The sequence below is a fragment of the Mastigoproctus giganteus genome, chromosome 9 (genome assembly GCF_048544385.1).
Source record: "Mastigoproctus giganteus isolate SK-2022 chromosome 9, ASM4854438v1, whole genome shotgun sequence".
In the NCBI taxonomy this organism is placed as follows: Eukaryota; Metazoa; Arthropoda; class Arachnida; order Uropygi; family Thelyphonidae; genus Mastigoproctus; species Mastigoproctus giganteus.
The window spans coordinates 206,400,010-206,419,205 of NC_143583.1; the positions used below are offsets into that span (position 1 = coordinate 206,400,010).

At 36.2% G+C, this 19,196-nt stretch overlaps 1 protein-coding gene across 1 annotated transcript in view; it reads right to left on the minus strand.

The window, feature by feature from the left end:
• Nucleotides 1-19,196, minus strand: part of LOC150081074 (P-selectin-like) — a 265,101-nt gene that overhangs the window by 119,005 nt on the left and 126,900 nt on the right. The window contains 2 exon segments of the mRNA XM_090382138.1: nucleotides 8,874-9,158; nucleotides 13,380-13,502. Of these exon segments, the coding sequence (XP_090238264.1) occupies nucleotides 8,874-9,158; nucleotides 13,380-13,502 (408 nt within the window).

The following is a 19,196-nucleotide window of genomic DNA, read 5'->3' on the forward strand; positions in this document are numbered from 1 at the left end:
AAGGTAACACACATGGTTGTGCAAATTGCAGCTTCTGGAGACTAGGCACCTCCGAGGTGATCTAATTGAGGTGTATAAGACCTTGAATGGATTGAGCAAGCTCAATGCTAATGGAATTCCTTTTGCTCAGATTACTCATCTGAGGGGGCATAAATTCAAACTGAGGAAAGACAGTTGTAAAATAGATGTGCAGAAATTTGCTTTTTAGCCAGCGGGTGGTTGATAGTAGGAACAAACTTCCATTTATTGTAGTGGAAGTCAGCAACTTAAATAAGTTCAAGGCAGAACTAGATAAGGGCATTTTTTTTTTTTTTTTGGCTAATGCTATATAAGCTTGCTTTCTTGCATCATATGCCCTACTAATGCTAAAAACAGCATTTTAAGTTGTCTTAAAATAACTGTGAGGCCGCCAATCAGCCTTTCACAGAATGGGAAGTGAAAGCAGCACTATCTCTATTCCAGGTGGGTGTTGTCAGGTCAGAAATCCATTATGAGTCTATAGATTGGCTGCTCTGTCTGTACAACAGAATCTATCTTCAAGAGCAGTTTCCAGGCTACTAGCATAAGGCATTCTTGCTTGCCTTCCCCAAGCCAGGAGAGGATCCAAAATTTATGAACAGTTATTACCCAGTTGTTCTGACAAGCTGCTTGTGTAAGATCCTAGAAAGAATAGTCAATGCCTGCATCATGTGCTATTTAGAAGCTAATGACATTTTTTCCAGATCACAGTGTCACTTCTAAGTAAAAGGTCAACACTTGGCCATTTAATTCAACAGGAAACATCTATTAGAGATGCTTTCCTTAAATGTGAGCACCAGGTGTTAGTCTTCTTTGATATGGAAAATGTATGACACAACTTGCAGACTTGGAAGTTTAAAAGGTATCTATCATCATAGACTCATCTAGCAGTTTTTAAAATTTTTTTGTCAAACCACTGATTCCAAGTTTGTGTAGAATCCACTCTCTCTCTCGACCTTTTTTGTCAAGAGAAAGGAGTTTCCTCAAGGTCAGTGCTAAGTGTTACACTTTTTTTGCTATCAAAGTTAATTCTGTTATTGAACAACTTCCTCCAAAGTGAAAGTGCCATCTTTGCTGATGATTTCAGTATCTTTTCTCAGTCATGTAATACAAAGATCATCAAAGAGCAAATGCAGCAAACCATTGACCATCTCACTTCCTGAGCAGCAGTTAATAGTTTCTGGTTCTTGTCTCAGAAAACTATCTGCATACACTTCTCTTACAATTGAACCTTCACCCTGACCCAGATATAAAGCTTAGACAAAACATCATTCAGGTAGCACCCAAGACAGAATTCTTGGTGCTTTTATTTGATAATAAGTTGCCATTCCTACCACATATCTCTCAACTGCAGACAAAGAGCAAAAGGGAACTGAACCTTTTACATGCCATCTCATCCAGTGATTGGGGAGCAGACCACTGCATTTCACTCTGCATCTATTGTGCGCTTGCTCAATAAAAATTAGATTATTGGTCCCATGTGTTTATGCATCAGCTACAAACAGCATACTGTGATGGTTTGATCCAGTTCATCATCAGGCCATCCACTTTGCTACTGGAGCATTTAGAACCTCTCCTGTCCAGTCTATTTGTTGAAGCTAGTGAACCACCTCTGACACTTCGACAAAAGCGTTTGTTGCTAAAATATACTTTTCAACTAAAATCTTTGTCAGACCACTCTATGTGGACATCCATTTTCAAGTCATGATGGGAAAATCTCTATCATACCTGTAAGACTGTCAGCCATCCTTTTGGTATTCATATTTGAGAGGTGCTTAGAGAGCTTAACATCAGGATAGACAATGTTGACAAGTCATTAAAGTTGCCCCTTTCACACTGGCATACAAATCCACAACCATCATGCAACTTATCTATTAAAAACTGAGGAAAGGCCAACACTCCATCTTTTGTCTACCTACAACTGTGTGCTGCCCATCGAGCTGCCTATTTTGATTTTGTGCCTGTCTTCACTGATGGCTTGATGTCAGAATCATGTATGGGATTCGCTGCAGTGTTTCCAGATAGCACAGTATCTGAAAAGATTCCCCATGAGTGCAGTATATACACAGGCAGAGTTGTATGCTATAGAGCTGGCTTTGGACTCCATTAAAACTAATAATCAATGGTGTATGGTTTACACTGATTCTTTGAGTGCATTACAGGCTTTATCGATGATGAGATATAATCCTCATCCAGTCCTGTCCAGGATTCATCTAAAGTTATTTTTTCTCTATGAATCACAATTGACATATGTTTCTGCAGGATTTTCAGTGGTAATGATCTGGTAGATTGTATGGCCAGATCAGCACAACCTCAGAGCAATCACAGCCTGCTAGTCCCCTATACAGGCTACAGGTGGGTATTACATAATATATTCAATTCCCAATGGCCACAATTGTAGTATGGGCAAGCCACAAATAAGTTGTATCAGATTAAGCCAGTAATTCAAACATGGCAGTCTAGTCTGCTCAGGAATTATAGAGAGGAAGTTGTTCTTGTATAGGACCTAGTCATCTTACACATTCTTTCCTGCTGAGGGCTCATGACCCTCCTATGTGCGGGAATTGCAACACCATTTTAACCATTCAATGTATTTTTACCATCCATGTTTTAGACATGAACGACGTATATCTTTTACTGCTTTTATCCATCTGACTGAGCCTTATACATTCAGTCAGATGCTATCTGACAAAGACTGTGAGTCAGCTGTTTTTAACTATTTAAAACTGATAAACTTGTTTAGATCTATTTAAAATATACTCTTTTTATTACGTATACTTTTTTATTTTTTTATTTTTATTTTTATTTTTATTTTTACATAGTCTACAAATATGTTTTTACATTGTGACCCATGAAAGTTCGTGACCCACCTTTTATTGCCTTTTTGTCTGATACTATTTTTATAACAATTTTTATTCATTTACTGTTGGTGCCTTATAGCTTGAGTTTCTGATGCACCAAAAACTCCAAAAAACAGCTCATCTACTGTTAAGGGATCGGATCCACTGCCATCTTCTCAAATTGCTAGTTTGGGGGAGGATTCAGAGACTAAAAGGTTAATAGTAGCCGCAGGCAAAGGTGAAAGTGATTCTTGCACTGCTTTTATTAGAATGAGCAGTGGCTTGGAGGGAGGGGGGGGCTGGGTGGTTCAGGGACTGGTAGGAGTCATCATGAATAGTCATCAGGATATTTTGCAAGGTGGTGCATGTGGAAATAAATTTTTTGTTCACCAAAGTTAAAAATACATCCAATATTTTAATTAAGTCAAGTTTGAGTGATTTACATGTGTACAGATGAGCCAATGTTTCGGGATCGGTGGGAGAAAGAATTTGTATTTTGAAAGAAAGAATTTGTATTGTTTTAATGTTTCAATAAATTAATGAAAATATTAAAAATTCTGTATTACATTGAAATCCAAATGATTTCAAAGTAATAGAGAATTACTTTGAAGTCTGTAATCAGTATGTAATCAAGTCACAAAGGAGGTTAGGCAAGTGAAGGCAGATTATGAGAAATCTTTGGCAAAAGATGCTAAGAAAAATGGCAAGGACTTCTTTACTTATGTAAACTCTAGAAGGAAGGGGTTGAATCAGATTGGTCCACTTGCATGATATCGATGGTTCGACCATTAATGATCCTGCTCAGATAGCTGATAATCTGAATGAGTATTTCGCATCTACATTCACACGAGGAGTTATTAAGAGAGTTATTAATGATTTTGTAATAACTGAGAGCAAAGTGGAGGAACAATTGCTGAAGTTAAACATAAAGCCACCTGGGGTAGATGGGATAAGCAAATCCTTAGCCATAATTATGAGAGCATTCTTGGACTCAGGGGAAGTCCCCAATGATTGGAGATGTGCAAATGTATCCCTAATTCAAGTGACACAAGTAATTACAGACAAGTTAGTTTAACTTCTGTAATGGGGATAATGAAGTCACTGGTTAAAGATGCATTGCATGGCCATCTAGACAAGACTGCAGTAATAATTCAGACAGCATGGGTTTTTTAAGGGAAAGTCTTGTCTGACAAATTTGATTGGTTTACTATGATGTGGTTACAAAGGAACTGGATGCAAAAAATAATTTTGATATCATACACTTGGATTTCAGGAAAGCTTTTGACACTGTTGCAAATGGAAGACTACTGTACAAATTCGAGCAGTATGGTATTAAGGGTAAGTTGCTACAATGGATAAAAGGGTGGTTGAGTGGGAGAAGACAGAGAGTGGTACTCAATGGATGCTACTCTTCGTGGACTAATGTTATTAGTGAATTCCCTGACAGTTCATTGTTGGGCCCATTGTTGTTTTGTATATTTGATGATATTGAAGGAATAGGCACATTTTGGCTCCAGTTGCCCTTGTGCCCAAAAACACCAATACCAATTATATTCATATTCATATCAGGCTTAATGTCAAAGTTTGCAGATGATACAAAGGTTGGCAGGATTGTTAATGACAGTAATGACAGTGTGCTACCGCAACAGGATCTAGAAAATTTGGGTAGATGGGTTGAGAAGTGGCAAGTGAAATTTAACATTGACAAATGCAAAGTGCTGCATATGGGTAGCAGTAACCCCAGAGTAACATACCAATTGTGCTGTACTACACTCAAGGTAGTGGAAAATGAAAAAGACCTGGGGGAACTTGTGCAGTCAGATAGGAACTTTTCTGAGCAGTGTAGACAGGCAGCAAGAGTAGCTCATGGAGGTCTTATCGATGATATACAGGAATTTTGCTAGTAGGGAAAAGGAGGTGATTATCCATTTGTATATGGCAATGGTCAGGCCATGCCTTGAGTACTGCATACAGTTCTGAATTCCTCAACATCCTTTAGGAAGGATGTTGAGTTGCTTGAGCATGTACAGAGAAGGGCAACAAGATTGGTGAGGGGGAATGAAGGGGTCCTCTTACCAAGAAAAACTAAGTTCTGCAAACTGCAGTGGCTGGAGGCTAGGCACCTGCAAGGTGTATAAGGCCTTGAATGGGTTGAGCATGCTGAATTCTGATGGGATTGTTCTGCTTGCTCAGATTATGAACTTGAGGGGGCATTAATTCAAATCGAGGAAAGATAGTTATAGAATAGATGTGTGGAAATTTTCCTTTGGCCAACAGGTGGTTAATTGCTGGAACAAACTTCCATCTGTCGTTGTGGAAGTTGATAGCTTAAATAAATTCAAGGAAGAACTAGACAAACTTTTAGAGGGGATGGATGTGTGAAATTGGTTATTTTTTATTTATTTATTTATATTTTTTTGGCTGATGCTACATAAGCTCATATGCTTGCTTTCTTGCGTAACATGCCTCCATTACTAGGACTACCACATAAAAGTTTTTTCTCCAATTTCTTTATTAAAAATTCAAGAGATCCCATCACTGAATGGAGCAAAAAGCACCAGTTGCAACTAGCATTTACAGGCACACCTAATTAAGTGTTAAAGAAGACATTACAGAATACCAAAATTCACAGTAAGTAAAGAACAATCCACAAACTATTATACTGTACAAAGAAAAGACTTCATTTTTAATTTATGCTGACTAAGGAAAAAAATACAGAAGGCAATTTTATCCTGATTCTGTTACAGAATTTCTGCGCTACAGGAAGAGAATATTAGAAACAATTAATGGAAACTTGTTTTTGTGACTTTTTTCCCTGTTTAATTAGCCATTCAGTTATGAACAATGCTCCATGCCCAACAATAGAAGTTGTCTTATAATAGACTTAGGAAAAATCATCTGTGCTATTCCACCTTGTTGCCTAATGCTTTAATCAGAAAAGTGTTCATGAGCTATTCCTTATTTAATGCAAAATATTTGTAGTTATCAGATTGTCAATAAATTATCTGTTTAATTTTTTGCTTTTCCTTGAGAGTACAACTTGGAACTCTTGAAAAAAAAAATACTGCATGACCTCCTTCTCTTTTCTCCCCTCTTAGGTCATTTACACACAGTTAAATTCCATTTAGTGGATCTCATCTACGCTTTGCAGTGACTAATATCAGTTGAGGTTATCTGCTTGGTATAAGCTCACAGTAGTGAGGGGAGGTTACTGTTCATTTCCTGATGAAACACCAATAAGTGTTGAAACATATTAGGGCAGTGGGGAGAACATGGATGGGATGAGAGTCTCCCTAGTTGGGGAAGTGAAGAATCTAATCATTTATTATCTGAAAGTTAAGGTATCCTTAATTTTCAAAGCCTTCAAAACAGCATATTGTGATATCTGCTAGAATTAAAAAAGAAAAATTTTTGTTCTGCACAATTAATATTACACTTTAGTTACCAATAATCTAGTGATGGTAAATCTTTTCTGACATGCATACCAGAAATAAGTCAATACAAAAATACAGTATATAGAAAAAAAAATACAAATTTTTGGATGCCATAAACAACTCTAAATAAAATTAGTACTCTTTATTGCTATTAATAAAAATGAAACAATACTTGAATATTTCTAACCAGAACTTTTTTATGTATAATTCTGCACACAATTTCACTTAGTTTTCTTCACCAGACGTGCAGCTGGTGTACTGAAGAACAAGTTTGTCTTCAAATATATATATATATTTTTTAATATAAACTATTTATCCATGGCAGCATGCTTGTATACTTTTTTGCTTGTTGCATGCATGCCATTGATTTGCTATCCCAGCCCTAATCCTCAGTAAATTTTGAATCTCTTTAACATCTTCTTTCAACTGATATTTAAACCTGATACATAGCTGCCAACTTTTGACTTTTGAATAGCTGGAGAGTGGATAACTGTAAGAAGGAGGGTTTTCTAAAGTACACACTTCACTAAAAATTAAATTTCACTAACAATGTACTATCTGTATTGTTTACAGTATACTTTCAACCATCTTGAGGCAGTCTTAATCAAATGATGTGAGACATCTGATTATGAAACAATCATAATCAGATATCAACCTGATTATGATTGTTTCAAGAAAGAAAGATACTGTGGCAAACTTTACTCTCTTCTTGGACACTGAGTCAAAGTTTTTCTTATAACAGTGGTATTGCTGTTCAGACTTGGCTGTCAAAAGCATTTCCAAGCTATGAGAAAGAGATCTGATCTCAGTTTTTTTTTTCACCTGGTCAAATATTCTCTCATACTAAGTATTGCTAAGAGGAATTGTTAAAATGTCAAACATCGCTTGGAATAATGTTCAAGATTCCTTGTGCACTTGTCAGTTCATCTGGTAGGTTCTTACACTGAAATCGGCAGAACTGATACTGAAAAATAATTATTTCTTTATCATCAATATTGAGAAGTACCAAAAACTTTTTTTTCTTTACTTTCTTTTTTTTCTTTTTTTTTTTTTTTTTTTTCCAGAATTGATTAATTTCAATTTGGTTAAAAAAAACTTGTTCATTGAATGAGACAGGTTGATGAACTGATTCCCTAAATACCATTATATTTAAGTTTAAAATAAATTTAACTTAACACTTCCAAAAACTCAGTTGGCAGCTTGCTATTTATGAATTCTGTTTGGAGCCAGCAGACTTTTGACTGGCATATGGAAACATTTTTGTCTTGGAAATTCATGATAGAAAATCAGCTGGCTGCCAAACTAAGTCTACAATTTATCATTTATTCATAGAGTCATATAGCTTCTGTTGGGAGTGTATATTTGAAGTTGTAATGCTTTATTGGATCATATCAGTGCAGAAATCATGTCAACAGCACAATGTTTAGTACAACTTCAGTAATGCTTTTTTTAAATACTGTGTATATAAAATTTTGTAAAGTTTGTTGTGTTGTAAAATTGTTTTACAAAATTTGTAAAATTTTATAAAGTTTGCTGTGTTGTAAAATTGTTGTGCTGTACTATTGAAATCATCACTTCATCATCCATCAACTTGTATTGATGTTTGTAATGTACTGTTTCTGTGCTCATCATCTCATTGGTCTTTTTATAATTGTGATTGACAAGGAAGGCAGCCTTTAACAATTTATTGACAGGTGAAGGTAGTGTTTTGGCTCATATTCCTTGATTTTATCAGCAACACAAATTAGAGGAGTTGCCACCCTATACTTTTTTTCTTTTAGCTTTTATAAACTTCTTTTTTTTCTTCTTCAGGTTCCATGATCAGTTTGAACATTGGAGACCATCTTTCAGCCAACTCTTGTCTCTTTTTTTTTGAAAAAGTTCTTGTGTCATGAGATCCCCCCCCCTTGTCCATTTTTGATGTTATCAAGCCACTTTTTTCTTTGTCTTTCTTTTTCCTTTCTTTAGTCTCTGCAGGTCATACTGAGGGCCTCTTATAATATGCCTAAGGTAGGCAGTCTTCTTCCTTGCAATTGTAATTAGTAGTGTTCTTTTGTGGCCTTTGCCCTCTTAAGGACCTGCTCATTTGTGACCCGGTTGGTCCATGGGATTTTGAGCATTCTTCTGAACATCCACGAGTTTATACACTTAAGTTCTTTGAATTAATCTTTATTGTTTTAAAAATGTACAGAAGGTATCATTCCTGGGGTGTATCGTATGCACTGTATTCTAAATTAAAAATCTGCAAAATAAAGTTTGCTTTTTTTCCTTTATAGCTAACTGAACAATCACTGCAAAATATTTTAGGTGTTTATTATGGCTTTATTTGTTAATGAAAATACGTTTCAGTAACAAATTTGGGCTTTTTAATTTTTAGACAAATTCAGATTGAGAAAAACCATGTTACTCCAAAAGGACTGAAAAAAACCGAAAAAAAAAACAAAAAAAAAAAACAACTGTGTTACAATAGTGAGATGGGAAGGCATAAAACCAAGTCTAAAAGACAGATTCTCCATTGTAAACCTAAAGAGTTTGCAGGTATGCTGATTAAAAAATTTTAAATCCATAACTGAAAACTTACTATTAACCCAATGCCAAGTCTTTGATCTAAGTCCCGGGTCTCTTTTTGCTCCAAGCCACACTAGTTTGGCCTTCAACATCTCCTTCCTCCTCTCTAGTTCTGTGGCAATGAAACTATGAGTGAGATCTTGTATGGTGTGCATCATCAGACCCCCACGTGCTCGACAGTATTCTTCTGCCTCCTGAAAAGTACCTCCTTTCTGTATTTGAAACTCATAACATGTGCGGGTAAAAGTTGTTAACTCCAATGGCTCTAGCTGATTGCCACAGCGACCAACAGATATTTCTGAAAAAAAATCATTAAAATTTTTAAAAACATTTTGTACTACAAGCTATATCTGTTAATACCAGTAATAAAGAATAATTGCATATGCTGAATGAGAATAATATGGGTAAGTAAAATTAGTAATTATACTATTTAAATGGTACATACAGATAAAAACTGAAGATGCAAACGGAAAGGTTATTGTATGTATCTTGTAAATGGTGGCTCCTGAATGTTGATTGAATATAAATTAATTCTGATGATGGTTTAAACAGGGCACACAACTAATAGAAGTGGCTTAACTATAATGCACTAGGTCTACCAGTCAGGGAGGTGAGAGTTAGTTACAATGGTATGGCTGTTAAAAGTGTGGAGGTGGTCACGGGACCATTTATAAAATTTCATTAGTGGCAGGGTAGAATTGTTAGTTAGGCCTTTGACTAACAGACAAATGTACCCAGAGTGAATTCAAATATCAGTTAATTTATTCCATTTCGAAAAGTGCTATCCATGTTTTTTATATAGTTATGGTGGAAACATTTATATTTCTTACTTCTGGTCAATACAACTAGAAGTATTGAAAATTAAATGTCATATTAATAGTGGTATTAAACTTTTAAAAATTATATATCCTGATTTTTCCCTACGACTAATGAACATTAAGAAGGTTATCAAGAAGTGATGTTAATTATGATTAATGCTAATTAAATCATTTGAATTGTATTAAGTAAATCTTGCCATTAGGATCTAGAACAGATGATAAAGGCCTGTAACAAGTTCTTGTGACCTTGTAACAAGTTCTTGTGTTATTGTTTGTTATTTGGTTTTTAGGAGCATTAGCAACTAAGGCCATATTGCTCACTCACACACACACACACACACACACACACACACACACACACACACACACACACACACACACACACACACACACACACACACACACACACACAGAGGGGGGAGGGGTAAGGATCTATGCATTATCAGCAAACTTTTATATGTCCATGAACTGGTGAATCAATTGATTTTCAACTGCACTTTCAACACTGTGCTACTATTCTGCTTGTCAAGAAGAGAGCAAAAATTTATTTACTTAATTTTGCCAGTTTCAATTGGTTAATGATAATGCTGCAAAATATTTCAACAACTGAAGTAAGCTTTGTGTCTACTTGCTATGAGTTAAAACAGGCTTGTATTGACCGCATGAAAAGAACCAGTTATCTTCATGGTTTAATTCTTATTTTAAGTGAACATTAGGTAGTTGATGCTATCATATCGTGGGTTATACAGATCTGACATCCTCACAGCTTTTGAAAATCCTTTGAGTAAAAATGAGTTAATATTTGTTGATATCTTACCTGGAGCTAAACTGGGAACATAGCTGTAGTTAGTTTTGTGAAATCTTGAAACTTTGGATTGGAGATATAGTCAATTTTGTAAAATATAAATCGTTTTCAAATAATCTGTAGTTTAGGGGGAACAATGTACTCGCACATTATACAAAAACTCAAGGTCAGAGTACATAGAATGCCAGTGTTGCAAAAGTAATCAACATAACCCCGGGGGCTCACATCTGGTGAGTATGGGCTTGGCACACCCAGGGTTCTGAGCTGGATATCATCATTCTTCCCTTTCTTGGTGATTCCCTTCTACTTTTGACTCTCTCTCTCTCTCTCTCTCTCTCTCAGGGTAACTCGGGAATTTTTTTTTTACTGGTGCAGCATAAGCCTCGGGCTTCCTTGCACCATATGGCTATTAATAATAATAATAGTCAGGAATGATGGAACATTTCAACTATCAGTGAGAAGTACTAAGAGACAGATAACACGCAAAGAAAAATGTCGATAAAACTTAAAATAGTAATATTAACTTATAAATTAAGAAAAAAGAAGACAAAGCAGTATAGCACGTATAATTATTATATTATATAAAAATCTGTTATGCAAGGTTATATAAATGATGAATATCTGAAAATCCAAAGACAGCATATATATATATATATATATATATATATATATATACAGTAAAATCTCAATAATACAAACTCATTTTATACAAAGTACTCATTTATATAAAGCACATACCATGCCCCTGTGAAAAGATAGGCTTTTCTATGTAAATATATTAATTTATTACAAAATTCGGTTAATATGTATTACAAAGTTCTTTTTCACCCCGTGAGAAATAAATATTGTAATTTTGTATGTTTAATACAAATCTTGGCAGAGCTGTCTGATTATTATTATTGCCTCTGGCCACCCGGCTCCCTACTTCCCGAAGGATGGCACTGACTTGTTAGAAATTAGTTTTGTGTAAACAAAAGCAGTTTATGGTAGCTACAACATCAAGTGCACTCTGAAAAACATCTTTCTGAAGGCTGAGTTGTTAAATTAACAAAAGAATAAAAAGTTTTTCTCAATTGTTTACATGCACTCCCATTCTCTCCATGGGAATAAGGTCAGTAGCAATTGTTACCCCAGTTCAATGAGTTGTCATACCATACACAGCAATCTATTTTTTTGCCATTTTATCTGAGCTGATGTCTTTTTTGGAACTTGTGTCTTTAAATTAATTTAAAATTTGTTTATATTAAATCTTATCTAGTAGTGTTATGGTGACAAAATGTAAACGGACCAAATTAAGCCTGGAAATTAAACTAGAAATTATACAAGAGGCTGATAGGATGGAAAAAAGCAAAATGGACATTGCAAATGAATACAACATCCCTTTACCTACTTTATCTACAATACTGAAAACCAAAAAATACTTGAAGAAGTGCATGACACTGGAGCAGTGATGAGAAACAGGAAATAAATTCACGGTGCAAAACACGAGGAGCTTGAAACAAAATTTTTCAAGTGGTACCAACAAATGTGTGCATTAATTTGCCAATATCAGATCCGATTTTGCAAGAAAAGGCAAATTATCTAGCTCAGCAACATGGAATTAGCAACTTCAAATGCAGCAGTGGCTGGCTCCAAAGATTTAAAGACAGGAATAACTTGGTTTTGTGAAATGTTTGCAGTGAGTTTGGATTAGTCGACAAAGAAAAAGCTACTGATTGGTTGTGTTCTGTACGGTCCATTCTTGGAAAATATGAGGCAATGGATATTTTTAATCATGATGAGACAGGTTTATTTTATAATTTTCTGCCAAACAAAATTAATTTTCTGCCAAACAAAACAATCCGGGAAAGCTATCATTGCACTCAGACTGCTTCTGATAAGAAGCATTATCCCACCACCCCTTCTATCTACCCTATCCTTCCTAAATACATTATACAAGCCGTACTGAAACTCATCATCCCCAATTTCCAGGTGGCACCACGTCTCTGTAAGCCCTATTATGTCTGCATTACTTGTTTTAACCAGCAGTTCGAATTCGCTCATTTTATTGATGACACTTCTAACATTACTATATAAACAATTAAGACTTACTGTTCTTGTATATTTAACAACCCTAACACAACTCTTGAAGTTTTTTAGGCTCTCTTCCCTGTCATTAGCTACCCGCTCACTTGAAACGTTTCTTCCCCCAGAACATCTAGATAATATGTCCAGCTGGGGTAACAGATAAGAACTCTTGAGGTATGTGGAAGAGTTACTTTGACCAATATTATCAGATAAATGCGTGTCAGTATTACCCACATCCCCCCCCAACTAGTAGTTTCCCTGAACCTTTAAGGTGTCCTGAATAATACTGGCAAAAACTTTTGCACCACCTTTGTTTAAGTGTATCCCGTCTCTACAAAACAAATTCCTTCTACCTACAAGTGTGGGCCATGCTGATAGAAATTTCCCACCTAAAGCCTTGCAGAGGCCTTCAAGTCTTGAGTTAATCCACAAGATTTTCTTACAAATCAAATAAAATCTTTAAAAAATATGTTTTTCCTATTACTGTATTGTTAAACAAGGCTTTTGTTTTTATTTTATTTTTATTATTTTATTTTATTAATTTAAATTAATTTATTTTTGATATTATTATTTATATTATTATTATTCTTAGATATACAGTATGTACCCCAAAAAAAAAAAAAAAAAAAACTAAAATTTTGGCACTTTTGGGGGACCTCATTACTACAAACCTCATTATTACAAAACATGAAAATTTAGGTCCCTTGAACTTTGTATTAACGAGATTCGACTGTATATATATATATATATATATATATATATATATATATATATATATACACACACACACACACCACGTAGAGAGAGAGAGAGAGATTAAAATGCTTACCTTCTGTTGTAAATACCATGACTTCACACATTGTAAGTGATCCCTGAATACCAACCATTTGGATAAAGACAAAACGTCCAACAATTGGATAGGCACATTCAAAGTCTTTGGTGATGCCATCATCTATTACAATAGAAAAATTAAAGAATTAGCTAGAATTACTGCATAGATATTGATTCAAAACAACAGAGATTCAAAAAGAGAATGCCCGATAATCAAGAACTGCCAACATAACAGTCAGTCTAATGTGATATATGCATTGAGAAAGCAATTATAAAGGGGATAGTGGAGACTAAATGACTGATGATAATATTTTAGTGTTAGTATTAGTAATGGCTACATGATGCAAGGAAGCCTATGGCTTATGCTGCACTAGCCAAAAAATAAAAATAAATAAATAAATAAATAATAATAAAATAAAATAACAAAAAATAAATAAAATAAAATATTAAGAATTAAAACAAATTAATAATAATAAGAAGAAAATTAAAAAAAATAATAATAAAAAAATTAATAAGAGAAAAGGAAATGGACAACCTATGTATTTCCCTCCTCTCTTTTCCAGCTGTCCTTTGAATTATCCCAGACTGTCAGCCTCTACCACCCATGTAGGTAACTTATTCCAGAAATTTATAATTCGCTGGCTAAAATAAAACTTCCTGCAATCCAGACTAAACAATTCCCCCTGTAACTTGAAATTATGGCCCCTAGTTCTAGAATCATTTATAACTGAAAATTTTATCCTTATTCATTTTGCTTATGTCTTCAGAGCCTTAAACACCTCAATCAAGTCTCCTCTAAGATGCCTAGTTTCCAAGCTCTGCAACCCACATATTCGAAGTCTTTCTTCATATGGACGCCCTTTTGCCGATCTCACCAGGTGAGTTACTCGTTTTTGGACCCTTTCAAGAAGAACAGTGTCCTTCTTTAGGTGCAGTCTCCAAACTTGAACACCGTATTCCAAGTGTGGTCCAACAATAGTCTTATATAATGGGATTATGATGTCCTTACTCTACTAGCAATTGTTCTATAAATCATTGATAGGACACCATGGATCCTCCTTGCAACCAGTCTACAATGCTAGGAGAACTTCATATCTGACCGTATTTTAATACACAAGTCCCTTTCCTCCACTATCTGCTTTAGTTCAACTCCGCCAAGTGTATAAGTTATTTTGGGGTTACTGTTCCCCAGGTGCAATACTTGACATTTTGCTGGATAAAAGCATAGCTGCCATATTTCTGACCATCTCTGAAGTCTATCTAGGGATTCTTCTGCTTGCTCAGAATAATCACCTGAGAGGGCATAAATTCAAATTGAGAAAAGACAGTTGCGGGATAGATCTGCAGAAGTTTGCCTTTAGCCAGTAGGTGGTTGATTGCTGGAACAAACTTCCATCTGTCATTGTAGAAGTTGATAGCTTAAATAGATTCAAGGATGAGAAGTTTTTTTTTTTTTTTTTTGGCTGATGCTATATAAGCTTGCTTTCTTGCGTCATGTGCCTTTACTAATGCTAATGCTAACTCCTCAACTTTTTGGAATTTTAACTTTGTCATGGCACACTATAATCTTGTTGTTTTTGTGCCATAAAAAATCATATCAAAATTTAAAAAAAAAATCTAACTGTTGAGCCTGCATCATCCACAGATAGTTGTAGATCTTCCTCTCTGTCATGGCTTCAACCTCTTCACTGGTCTTCATCTGGTAGTTTTGGCCAAATGGATTTCCCTGATGCAATCGATGAGTCTTGCATTTGCCTAGGCCAAATTGCACCCTGGACACCCCTCCCTCAAAAAGTGAGAGAAGAGTGTCCAGGTTCTTTTTTTGATCTTTAAGGTATATCCATACTTGCTGTTGTTCAGCATGGTGGACAGGGGGTTAAGTGCTAAACAGAACCATAGTTGACTCAATGCACCTGCCTGGAAGATTACTCTTCCATTGGGGACTGGTATGGTTGTGATATTCTTGAACTTGTGGTTGTCCTTCACTTCACCATGGTTGCTTCTAGGAAGGGTGTCAATGTTGGGTTGACTTTGTAGATTTTCAGTGTCTCCATCAGCCAGCCATAGGGTATGGAGTTGAAGACTTTGCAGTAGTCAATATAAATGTATAGGTTGCAGCATTTCTTGTAGGCTTGTTCCATAACTGTCGCATCAATGGCCAACTGCTCCTTACATCCTTTACGCATCTGCATAAATCCCTTTTGCTGCTTGGCCATGATGTTCTGACTCTCCAAGTGGTCTGATATCTTCCTGGTTGGTATGGCTGGTCTGGATTTTATACATTGTTGGGGACACAGGTGATCAGTCTGTAGTCTCATTGTCCTTAGCTTTCGGATAAGTGAGTCCTTGAGTCAGAGACTCTGGGATTGTGCCAGGGTGCCTTATTATCTGGGTGAATTGCTCTGCTGTGTGCCTGTGTGCAGCTGAACTTCTTGTACCAGTAGTTGTGGATGTTACCCATCCCTGGGATTCACCATTTGTGGGGCTTCCTGATCAACTGTTGTGCATCTTCCTCCTGAATCTTCCATTCTGTTATCTCTTGCATGTCCTTGGCTTTCTTCCATTCTGAATCTAAACAGAGGGCAAGGGCATTGGCTTAACAATCATGGCTAACTTTGCTGCTCTGCAGGTTGCACCAGAACTCTTCGAGCGCCTTCTGATTGGGTTGGCAGTTGTTGCCCTCCTCTTGTCCAATGTTTCTGTAGAAGGCTTTTTGGTTCATCAAATATCCAATTGTCTATATTCCTCTGGGCACTTTTCCTGTATCGGCAAAGTCTCTTGCTGAGTGCAAGGAGGTTTTACTTGCTGTGGATACTGTCATTATTATCATTACTTACATTTTGGAAAGCATGTAGAAAAGAGCACAAAGTATACTGAGACCATCTTGTCTCTTCTGCTACTTCTGATTTTGAAATTTGTAAAATATGACCAATAAAACAGACTAAAAAGAATAAAAATTATAAAAAAAAATGATTTAATCTGTTGGCTCAGTGGATCAGTGACCAAAAGGCCACATGGAATGAAAAAACAAAGGATCATTTCAATATCCCCTAAACCTGACATATGCTTGGGGCAAGGAACCATGCCACTGTGCTAAGACAACCTTAATTTGTTTGGCTTTTTTGGGGGGGGGGGGGTGCTAAGGAACTGGTTAACAGACAACAAATGTCTCTGCATGTCTCTCCTGTATCATATCCTTAACAGGATGTTAAGGATATGATACAGGACCACCTCAACAGAAATAATATCTTTAAATGATCATATCATAGATTCACGAAAGAGGAAGTTTTTCCTGACCAGTTCAGTTAATTATTATGATGAAGTCATAAGACAGTTGGATGAAAGAAAAGACTATTAGACAAGGGGTTGGCTAAAAGACAGGAGATAGAAGGTAGTCAAAAGTGGATATTTTTAAAGGTTGATGACTGTAGCAAGTGAAGTTTCTCAGAGAGTTGTGCTGGAGCCCACCCTGTTTTGTATATCTTTGACACTGATGAGAGAGTACAGAGTAAGTTGTCAAAGTTAGCTGATGATCTGAAGGTAGGAAGGGTGGTTAATGAAAAGGGTCAGGCCATGTTTCTTCCAAATGACCTGGACCAGTTGAATATGGACTCAAAAATGGTAACTAAAGTTTAACCTATAAATTGTAAATGAGGAATTAAAAGTGATTTGGATCTAGAAAGACTTAGAAGGTTATGATACAATCAAATATTAAATTTACCATAGTATGCAGAGGCAGCTAGAAAGCACATAGTGTCATTTATAAGCTACTGCAAGTAAGCATCATCTTATACGACATTTGCAAGTAGGCACAACCAACATGCAGACTTACCACCTTACTTAGAGGGACAACATTGTCCTTGTGTCTAATATGGTGATACTACACTTGGAATACTGTATTCAGATTTGGAGGCCATGCCAAAAAACTACCATAAGAGCTTCTTGAGAAGGTTCAAAAAGGGCAGCCAGCTGATGAGGGGTGCTAATTGATGTGCATATGAAGAATGCTTAGAAGGTGAAGACTGCAAAGTTTGACAACTAGACATCCTTGGTGGGAGGAGGACTAATTTAGGTCTATTAGGCTCTGAAGGGGATCACCAACATGAATAAGAACTGTATATTGTAAATGTTAAAATAGACAAGAATCGGGGGGGGGGGGGTATGGGCACAAATATAAAATTTTAGGAGTGAAAAAGGCTGGATCTCATGAAGTTTACCTTCAGATAGCATGCAGATCACTGGAATAAATTACCTGCCAAGGTGGTTTGGACTAAAAGTTTGATGGCATTTAAGCAGAAATGGAGAGTAACGAAACAGGCCTACGCGCTCTGGATTCATTGAGGAATTTATTGCTTAAACACAGAGCGTACAGATAAAGCAGAAATATATGAGCTTTCGGCTATATGGTAGCCTTCGTCAGAATTAAAATACATGAATGGCAGTTGGAATGAAGATGTGCACTGCCAGGTGCGTGAGACGCGAGGTTTAATTGTTTGTTGACGTCTGTGGCTGTGACGCATGATGACGTGGCCAGCGCTTGTCCAAGGACAGAACTACTGACTCTGTGATCGGGTTGACTTGGTAACCACTGTTCCTGTTTAAGGATTATCCGAAGATTTTATATTTACAGATGCAGAAAAAAGTATTCTTCCATGCACCATTTATTCTAATACTGATATTAAATCTTCATACTTTTCAAATAGTTAAGTATAAAGGAGACAGAATTGTCTCAGCAAGCACATATCTCTTCACTGGTATTTTCCAAATTATATTTTTAAGGATCAGTGCAGTATAGTACACTGATTCTTAAAAAATCAGGTTACATTGTTAACCTGATTATTTTTTAAAATTATTTCAGTAATTTAAATAAAATTATGTTACTGACTATTGTAGAAAAAGTGCCATAATTATTATGTCATAAAACAAATGCAGAAAATTAATGAACCTATTACAGTTAATCTTGCCATCATCTAGCAACATGTCAGCTGATGTCCTTACATGATAAGGGACTCATGTAAGGACATGTCTTTACCCCAGGGGCTCACATCTGGTGAGTATGGGCTTGGCAAACCCAGGGTCCTGAGCTGGATATCAGCATTCTTCTCTTTCTTGCTTTCTTGGTGATTCCCTTCTACTTCTCTTACTTCTCTCTCTCTCTCTCTCTCTCTCTCTCTCTCTCTCTCTCTCTCTCTCTCTCTCAGGTTAGCGCTGGAATTTATTTTTTTTTTGACTGGTGCAGCATAAGCCTCAGGCTTCCTTGCACCATATGGATAATAATAATAATAATGATCAAATACAGAACACGAAATAATAAACAAGCTGAACTATAGCAGTCAACAACCGAAATATGATCATTTTAAGAATTCACTAGAACTGATTAGCATTAGCATTAGTAGAGGCATATGATGCAAGAAAGCAAGCTTATTCAGCGTCAGCCAAAAAAAAAAAAAAAAAAACCACTACTCCCATTTCACCCCTCCGATACCTGTCCAGCTGAGCCTTAAATTTGTTTAGGCTATCAACTTCAACAACAAGCGATGGGAGTCTATTCCACAAACCAACTGCCCGCTGGCTAAAGGCAAATTTCCGCACATCTATCCGACATCCGTCCTTCCTCAATTTGAATTTATGCCCTCTCAGGTGATTATTCTGAGCAAGAGGAAGAATCCCATCGGCATTGAGCATGCTCAAGCCATTCAAAGCCTTATACACCTCTATCAGCTCACCTCGCCGATGCCTAGTCTCCAGGCTCTGTAATTTGCAAAACTTAAGCCTTTCTTCGTAAGAGCAACCCTTTGTTCCATTCACTAATCTT